Raw genomic sequence first — 9,717 nt, 5'->3', positions numbered from 1 at the left:
GGCCATTGGAGCGGATCATACTGCGGTGTGCAAGTCCTGTCAGTCCGACTGCGTTAAGTTAGCCAGGAATAGCTAGATTACTACCGGAAGCAAAGCATCTTTGTAACCAAAATAAAATCTTAAACAAATGGCTGGTGGAATGGAAGCCAATGGGCAGTAACAACACTGACGCACGTGTACGTAAACACTAATACAAGCTGTAAACAATGATGAAGAACAAATAGTTCTCGTGGGCCAGTGAAAACTATGACATAGCTAACAGCTAGCTAGCTAAATGGCAAAAGACGAATCCAGTTTAAACAAAGAAATAGTAGGCCGTACATTAACAAATATTTGTATTTAACGTTACACATTTTAAAGTTACTTGCTGTTTTGTTTAGCCACAAGTCATAAGCGAGTGGTGATGGTATATATCCTTCTTGTAAGTTAACACTACTAACATTAAGCAGTTCCAAAAAAATTTACTCTGACGTTCACTTATCTTCTTATCTTATTTTCTAGCGAGTGTTATCAGAGTAGCTAGTAATAGTATTCTTCTATCTACTAGTAATAAAGGTAGCTTTGGCGTTACTTCTTATTTAATAATTAGTTCATATTACACAACAAAAAAACGCAATTTCCGGTTACCTGTCTTGTTCTTTCTTCTTCTTTTTATTTCCGGCAGACTAGACGCATCTGTGGCGTATTGCTGCCCTCCGCTGTTCTCTAATCGCTATTCACAACTTGATTAAAAGTAATTTACCTGTCTTGTAGATTTCTACCGCCCAAATATACACGCATATTCACTTCCGGTTATTGATGGCGTTTTGGTTTGTTGCAACCAACAGTCTACAACTTGAAACACCCGTTAAATTGTGCAGCCTTTGGGTTCGTTTCATAAATGAGTGTTGTGGAATCTGGAAATAAGTTCAAATCGGCGGTAGGTTAAGTTTAGTTTAACTTTCAGAAACAGACTAATGTGACGTCAATTAACGTCAGCCATTAATGTTAATGTTGGCTAACGAATGACGATAAAGCCTTTTTTCCAATGTCCACTGCCCTCCACTTTGCGAGTCCTTGATACTCTAAGTTTTCAAGGTGTAATTTATGTAAGTTATCATTCTGAATGGCACACAGACCCGAGTTCCTCTGTCATTAGCTAAGCTGCAACATTGCCAAGAAATTAACGTTAAGCTAACATCAGCTAGCTAGCTCAACAGTCAGTTTTCAGTGAGATGACGGCTTAACGTTACGTTAGAAAATGCTGAGAAGATCCAAACTACGCAACGTGTCTGTTGTCACATTTTTTGTAACAATTGTGTCATATTTGAATGCGCCCAATTATGCGACTGAAGTTTTTATTTTGAGCGGTTTCACCGGAAGCCCTGTACGTGACTCTGGCTGACTTGACGCTGGTTGTCTTTCCACAGACTGCAACAGGAGCGATACTGGAGAGCAGCAACTGGTTCGTTCGCCTCGCTGGTGCTGCTGCTGCAACATCTACAACCGACGGAGGAGAACGGGCTGACCGACACAATTCACGTGTAATCTTGGTGGAATAACGCGCGTTGAGCTGCTTTTACACATTTTTACAGGCTTTACAGTACTTGGAGAGCAGATCTTCTTCGCCAATGGCAAGTCCGGTTGCAGACATAGGACAGTCTCATCAGCATCACCCTGTGACCGACTCGGCCACAGACTCCGCGTTCCAGGAGGCGCAGACATGGATAGAGGTGAGTCACGGAGCACCAACAGAGTCCAAATATTACCTTAATACCAAACTACATCATCAACACTTTGCTTCCCTTTTGTGCAGTTGTTTTGTTTTCATTATGTGGCCTTAGTTATTGGTTTGCAGCATGTATCTGCAGCGTTTTCTCATTTAAACGGCAGTTTGATTTTATTGCTTCGTCACCTGTTGAAAGGTGACTCAAACTGCAATAATCTGACTCAGATACTGAAGAAATCTTCCCAACAATATTCCTATGAAGTTTATGCATTGGGTGCAGTGTGCCTGTTGTTCATTAATGCATTTGTTTGCGAATATGTTGAATTTATTTTAGTCTTTTGCAATATTACATTCTTCTAATAACTTGGGTCTGAAACCCAATACTGAGTTAATAACTACTTTATTACTCTCAAAATAGAAAGTTACACTCTTAATTTCTAATGATATAGCCTAACTATAATAATACCGTAATATCCTAAATAGGATATTGCACACAGTTGTACAAGACACTCCTAAATGTTGCAGCAGGCTTTCAGTTGTTTTTGGTGAGGGCCATTGTACAGTAGCTTTGGCTGCTTGTGGGGCTTGGTGCTTGTTTGACTGAAAACAATGAATGCATCATGTGGAATGGATTTTTGCTTCATTGCGAGCCTGGTGAACAATAATCACACAAACAAGGTTTTGTTCTGGGAGAATTTCAATCACGACACTTGCCTGCCCCCATTGCATTTGACTTTGTCATCCTGCAGTGAGCTGTCCTCTTGTCAGCCTTCAAAACACTGATGTCTGGCTGATTATCTGTTGCATGTTGGTGGAATGCAGTCACAGCTTTGCAGGTTGACATAAAGGCTTAACAATCTAAAATCTAATTTGAAGGCCACTGTGGCAGAAGAGATTGATTCAGTGTAGCAGGGGCGTTGCTAAGGATAGTGGGGCCTCTGTACAGGAGAGAGCTGTGGGGCCCCCATATTCTTCCCTCATTTACATTTCACTAATCATTGACACATTGAGGCTACATCCACACGTATACGTTTTTGTTTCAGAATGCATAATGTTTGCTATGTTTAGCGTCCACACTCCAGCATTTCCGAGCCTCTAGAATGGAGGCTTCTGGAAATGCTGCTGACCCAGTTTTAGTTTGAAAACTCCAGTGTTGCGTTTTAGTCTAGACGGGCAGAAACGGAGACCTTTGGAAACAATTTTCAAACAATTTGCTTCCTGATTGGGTCTTATCTGTCCTGAGGTGTCCTTCCCTGATTTGTCACGCCTTATCACGTGACCCTTTTCCAGAAGAAAATAAACGATCATCCTTGACTACCGGTGGTTAATTCAACTTGGATAACAAATTACAGCCGTTTCTTACCTTGTTGTTGATGCTTGCAGCTGATGTGCAGTTACAGTTTGCATTTTTATAATGCTACTACTTGCCTACATGTGCAAGAGGCAAGCTATTCTTTTTTCAATCTTTTTTTTTAGTTTCAACTTTCTGTCAGTTTATCACTGTTTTGGCGTGGAGGGGTTTGAGGGGAAGGGGCATGTGTAGTTATTACCATACTGTGTTTTAAACTCATCAAAATGTATTACATCTTAAAGTACTATTGAAAATGACAGATCCTCTTTAAGAATGTCAAGGGCCATAACAGACCTATTTAGCACTAAACTCCTTTGAGGCTCATATCAAATCTTTAAAAAGCCACTACTGACCTAGAATCTCTGAGGCAGATCAGGGCTGAGAGCTGAAAAGGCAGGAGTGAACGGATTCTACTCCTGCGCTGTTGTTCTTCTATCACCCTTGCCCTGTGGGGACTGATTTCATTACCCATACACACCTGGTCACAGTCCTTCAGTCACCTCAGGGAACCAGAGACAGTTCACTGTATCTTCAATGAATAGGACAACGCAAAATCTCAGTCAGCATCCCAATGGCCAATGTTTGACGACTTCTATTAAATTTCTGTGTCATAGTGTATGGTGTCAGGACTTTAGGCTACAGGTTAGCAACGGGTCTCCTGTTTGCCAAGTATTGTCAGTGGCAAAACGTGCAACGAAACTCTAGCCAGCATCCTCAAAGTGGACTTGTGTGCTTTGTGTTGTGCACTTCACCAGCTACACATCCTTGGTTGTCTTTCTTTGCCTGTTCTTTGCCCTCTCGTTTTGTTTCATTTTAGGGTTGGCTGTTAATAATAATTGTATCTGTTTATATTATGTCCTAGACCCATAATGCAATATTGCCTTCTTGATTGAGAAGGCATATCTCAATCTTTTGATCTTTTGCAATTTTAAACAATGGCCGTCCAGTTTACATATACAAGAAAACAATCAAGATAACATAGACATATTTTGCAGAGGCATGTTTGATCACTTCCTTGTGCTATTTTAGGGCCTGTTCACACCAAGTGTATTTGGCATGATATTTTTTTTTCAATAAGTTGGAGCAGTAACTGTTAAATTTTAGTTTGTTTTGGCAGGTGAGAATACTTTACTATACTAATATATACCTAAAGTAATTGGTTGCGCATGTTGGGACATAGAGCAATGATGGGATGGTTTGCACTGTTAATTACTTTGCTAGCTAGATCACTACTTGCATTTTTCTAGCAACTGAAAATGAGACTATTTAATGCAATCACAAAGAAGTAATTGTGTTTAATGCTTTTTCATTCACAAGATGATTTGCATTGAAGTGGCTTTTTAGATGACAAAATCCAGATACATTTTTCAGTTTCTGAAAGGGTGAAGATAATTGAGGCTACATTTACAATACTACGTTTTCATATTAAAACCGCGTTTTTAAAAGGAAAACTTTGTCCTCACAAGTATTTTAGCACCATTTCAGAACTCATCTGCATCCATTCTAACATGCCTGTAAACGCATACCACAGACCATTCAGTATATAGCCTACATCTTCAACTTACAAAGCAAGTAATAGTGCGTTCCATTTACCTTGGAAGTAGGAAGCCAGAGCTGGGAATGACGTTTAACAAGTCGGAATTCACATTGAGATTTTCTCTAGCCAGGTCAGCCTCTGTTAGCAATTCCAGTTGATAACAACCCATTTAGTTTTTGTGCATACAAACAGCGTAGCAACATGTCCACAAATAGAAGTTGGACAGGGCTGTGTGTACGACACATTTTGTGAGACAAAAATAAGACAGAAGTGCTAATAAATAGAGCCCGACCGATATATCGGCAGGCCGATATTAGGCGTTTTCCAAAGTATCGGTATCGGCATCTATAATGGCCGATAAATGAATATTTAAAAAATAAAATAAAAATGGACGAAACCCCCTTCAACCATGTTATGAGTGTGTACAGTTTGTCCACCAGAGGGCGCTCTACAACGTCCCTGTTGGCAACACTCGTGTTTAACCCTTTAAGTTTCATATCTTAAGTTTGTATTTTTATACATTTTATTTATCAGACCTTTAATATATTCTGATGTTCCTCTGTTCTGTTGTGACAATAAAACAAACAAGTTTATTTTTAAACTGCATTATCATATTATTTTAGTGAGGACTTATTTTATCTTAACTACAAATAACTAATGTTAGGGAAATCAGTTTACTGTATGTTTTTTTTACGTGTTTCTGGATTCGGCCGTTATATATCGGAATATCGGATTATCGGATTTTTAAATCACCAAATATTTGTATCAATATCGCCTTAAAAATCCTTTATCGGCTGGGCTCTACTAATAAACTGTATGCTATTACAGCTTTCACTACTGTATTTTGAGCTCGGGGTACTGTGAGGTTGTCCGACCTCCCAACTCTGAAATCAGAGTACAAATGGAACGCACTGTAATGGTGTTTTTCCATTACATGGTACCTGCTTGACTCGCCTCGACTCTACTCGCCTTTTTTGGTTTTCCATTATGGAAAAAAAGTCCCTGGTACCTGCTAACAGTATCACCTCTGTCGAGGTTCCAAGCGAGCTGAGGCGATACCAAAAGGTGACGTGAAAACCTGCAGACTACTGATTGGTCGGAGAGAATCGTCACTAATCATTGCGTCATTGCTAGCGACAGACGGGGGTGTCCTGAACAAACCCGCCACTTTTAAATAGTTTAGCCAGCAGCGTTTTTTTTGCTGCCTCCAGCTTTTTTTGAAACTAAATTTGTCTTCTGGCTGTGGCAACAGCCACATGCCGAGAATCAAAAACAACACACCTTCGACGTTCTGTGTGTGTGTCGCGTTAGGTCACGGCAGTTACCTAACGCGATACCAAAGTTAGCGATACCAAAGAATTTCTAATAAGGGAAGAAGTTCCACTCTCTCGTTACTTCCAGCTTCTAAACTGGTTGCAGTTCTACCAGAGTTCCATATAGGGGGCGCTCACAGGCCAGTGCAGAATGAATGGGACTCTATGGCGCTATACCCCTCAAAATCCACTTTTCTCAGGATATAATTTTTTGTCTAGTAATTTGAATGTTGCATTTGAAAGGGGAGGCTAAGAAAATACACACTGCTGGGTGTTAGATTTTTTTAAAGTGGCTTTTTTGTTCTAAAAAGCCTTTTAAAATGTCAATGACGTCATACACATATACGGCCAGAGATTCTGCTTTACGGCGAGCTCTGAGTCGCTTCCTTTTTTCTCTCGAGGCATCGACAACACAGCTGACAGATTAGACTCTCCCTGTCAATACACGTGCTAGAAAGAGGTTTGCTAATGTATTAAAGACCACGCCGAAATATTCACTCTGGCATTCTGGTTCTGCTTCGGATGCCGTCAAGCGGGATGTCCGATCGTAATCAGTCCTTCACTGACCAATCAGCATTCATTAGCAGAATGCTAGCGTGTTATGGGCAACAACGACTCAACCTGTAACAAATCGAAAGGGCATAAGTACTCGTTCATTCAACTTTTGACCTATAATCCATGTTGAACTTGCAAAAACTACAATCAAATCTGAGATTTCTCAACGACAATCAGGCGAAAGAGACAAATTTAGCCGTCTAGCTCCATAGAGTCCCATTCATTTTGCACTGGACCGTGATCACCCCCAGAGGAACTCTGGTGGAACTGCAACCAAAGTAGGTACAATGGGGCTTAATAGGGAGTGGAACGGCTTTCTGTAGACGGGCTTTGGCGATACTAAATCTGCAATGGAAAATGGAGGACGGGGCACCGCGGTCGAGCTGAGTAGAGTAGAGCTGGTACGAGCAGTGGGTAAGCGCCATAACGCTCACTAACATCCACTTTGAATTACAAAGTAATTCTCTCATATGTGTCACCATGGGAGCTGAGCTCAGACAAATGGCAACCAATGGCCCTATCTGTAATACCCAACACCTCGATGAAGCATTCACACCTGCACTCATTACTTCCTTGCCCGCACTTCCTCTCACCATCTTGTCAGTAACGCTGGCGCTAATGACGGTGTTTAGGCTCCTCTGAACTTCAGAGCCTGTCTGGCCCTTTGATGAGGTTGATTGATTTGTGTCATATAGCCACAGGGTGTTTGCATGAATGGAAACCCAATGAAATTATCTGACTGGTTCTTTTCCCCAGCACACATCTTAGTGGTTTAATGAAATGGCTTTCTTCTGAATGGTGGTTGAGGACTATTGGCTGTTGGTAAATTCATATCAAAGCATCACTCAACTTGTTATGATTAAAGACAATTATGGAGGAAAAACATCCAATGGATAAATGAACAAGAATACTTTGCATTGAAACAAATTGAAAAAGCTCAAACCAAATGTAACAAAAAACATGCAGAGAAAAGCAAACCCAGTTTGGCATGTGGAGCGTAGTAAGATATCTTGTCAGATTGTAACAAAGCCAAGTATGAGAGATTAACTCACTGAAGAATTTCATGTTGGTGCTGGTTTTCCTTGAAGTCAATCATACTCATAAAAACAGACAAATGAATTAAGTCTATATAGACTGGCAGTTAAACCGTGTTGCCAGAGAGGCTTTCTTGTACAGCTTAGAAGGCACTACATGATTTTAAACCTGCTTAAAAGAGAGGCTTTCCAATGACGGCTGAGTCGGCACTGGTGTCTGCAGAAAAAGGGCAGGCCATCTTGGACTCTTCTTTTATTTTAAGCTGGTCAGTGTGGTCTTTTCTGTGCCTGCATAATATATACAAAAGTCATGTATTTAATGTGTGATGCTTAGTCTTTTTACTAAGTCTTTTCTTAGTCTATTCAAGTTTCAAGTTTTGTGCTTTGGTCCCTGCAGAAAGGGGTCTCAATATGATCACAACAAAAACAAATGTGCTCAGTGTTCTTTGCACACTTTTTGCAATATCTCATGGTTATTATTGTGATTTCCTTTTTTTTTGATGATTTGAAAATGGCTGTTTACTTGGCTGTTTAGTTGCCTGGCGATGTCACTCGTTCTCTTGTTTCTGCTTGATATAGCTGCGTTATGCGTCAAACATTTGTAATGTAAATAATCCTGTCAAGATGTCTTTATTTTCCAGAGCTTGTCTCAACTAGTTTAGTGTCTCTTCTCTGTTAGTTCTGTGTGTGTGTGTGTGTCTCTGTCTCTCTATCCTTGAACCCCTATCTCCTTCTGTCCAAGTCATGGCATGTTTAGGAGGCTGTGAATAATACAAAGTTCCATTGTGACATGCCTGAAAGGTAAAGTGACAAATCTACATGTCATAATCATTGTTTTTTTGCTGGTGAGTGAAGCAAATCTACCAGCCACTTGCATATTTTACCAGCATTCGGTTAGTAGATGGTGCTAATTAGCATAAGCATAGCTTACCGGCTGGTAGCATGCAGCTAAAGACACAGGTTAATGTTAGCTTACCGGTAGCCTGTAGCTTGACTATTATTCCAGACACCATGGCCACTGCCAGAATCTGATATGAAATAGAAACAACAGAAAATCCTCCTGGTTCCATGAAATCACCTGTGTGGCAACATTTTGCGTTCCCCGTGAGTGAGTTATGTAAACCGGTAAGGAAGCATGTGGGCTCTGTATAAAGTGCCAAACGCGACTAGACTTGATGACTGCCCCTGGTGTTTGGAAACTTTGAGTTAAGGAGCCAAGAAAGGATGAACCAAGCAAATGGGGAAAAGAGGGTTATGGTTACCAAGAACCGAAACACTGATGATGATCCTCCCGAACCATAAGAACAGTGTCTCCACACTTCCATATGCCTAGATTCCTAGAAGAAAGATACATTTAAAGTTTCTTTGCAAAACAGGTTATGGGAATAGTGGTTGTACGCTGTCTCAACAATATAACACTAGATCAAGGTTTTGTGATTGGGTTGACTGAAATTCTTTTTGAGTGCTTTGTGGAACATCATGGAAAAAAATCTATATTTTTTTTAGAAGGTGCTGTTATTGCTGAACACACTATGTTTTCAGAGTGAAAGAAATAACTAGCATCCATTACGTGTTTTTCCTTTATAAAAATGAAAGAGAAAGTGAGCCCGTGTGGAGAGACTTTAGAGAAAGGGACCATTATAAATGGATGTTTAGTAATGTTGCAGTCCGCATGTGTTCATGTAATTTCAACATAGTGTGTCTACTTTTTGCAATATATGTTGTTTTTTTTTTTAAACGGTTCCCTTTGCAATATAAAATTGTTTGATGTTTTGAAATTAGAATACTATGAATTTAACTAATTGACATCCTTGAAACTGCTAGTTATATCATGATGCTTAAAAAACTCCCACAATGAAGTGGAGGCAGCTTTTTAAAGCTGACACATACGATTCTAATTGGAATTCATCATAATATGAATTGTCTAGCTTCCTTTTGAAATTGGGATTAGATTCTTCACAATTCTTTTTCCTGCACAGACACTATTGATACACATGGGGAAACCATCCTTGTCTCATCGTTGAGCGCTATGATAGCCTGATGCTCAGCAAAACAGGCCAAAAGGTCAATCCTACAGAAACTAATCCACAGCCATCAACAGCCATTTGTCTGTCAAAATGTCCACACGTTGCTCTCAGTAAGAGGATAAGCTTCATGCCAGCACTATAAAATTTAAATGTTTTGAATCTGCCCTCGTAAGGGCACTTTTCCTTGTTGGA

The 9,717-nt window shown here is 40.1% G+C and overlaps 1 protein-coding gene across 14 annotated transcripts in view; it reads left to right on the top strand.

Moving 5' to 3' along the window:
• The first annotated feature begins 818 nt into the window (after positions 1 to 818).
• LOC116062453 (LIM and calponin homology domains-containing protein 1) overlaps positions 819 to 9,717 on the top strand; it is a 104,927-nt gene continuing 96,028 nt past the window's right edge. For 3 of the 14 annotated variants that reach the window (XM_036004504.1, XM_031317126.2, XM_036004494.1), the window contains exons 1-2: positions 822 to 919; positions 1,410 to 1,712. In XM_036004504.1, the coding sequence (XP_035860397.1) occupies positions 1,611 to 1,712 (102 nt within the window). In that variant the 5' untranslated portion in view covers positions 822 to 919; positions 1,410 to 1,610. Of the gene's footprint in view, positions 920 to 1,396; positions 1,713 to 9,717 lie in introns of those variants that run through there. The other 11 variants (XM_036004497.1, XM_036004505.1, XM_036004525.1 and 8 more) reach the window with 7 other exon arrangements.

Source organism: Sander lucioperca, chromosome 1 (genome assembly GCF_008315115.2).
Source record: "Sander lucioperca isolate FBNREF2018 chromosome 1, SLUC_FBN_1.2, whole genome shotgun sequence".
NCBI lineage: Eukaryota > Metazoa > Chordata > Actinopteri > Perciformes > Percidae > Sander > Sander lucioperca.
The sequence above is the reverse complement of the archived record's forward strand: the minus strand, read 5'-3'. Positions and strand labels throughout refer to the sequence as shown.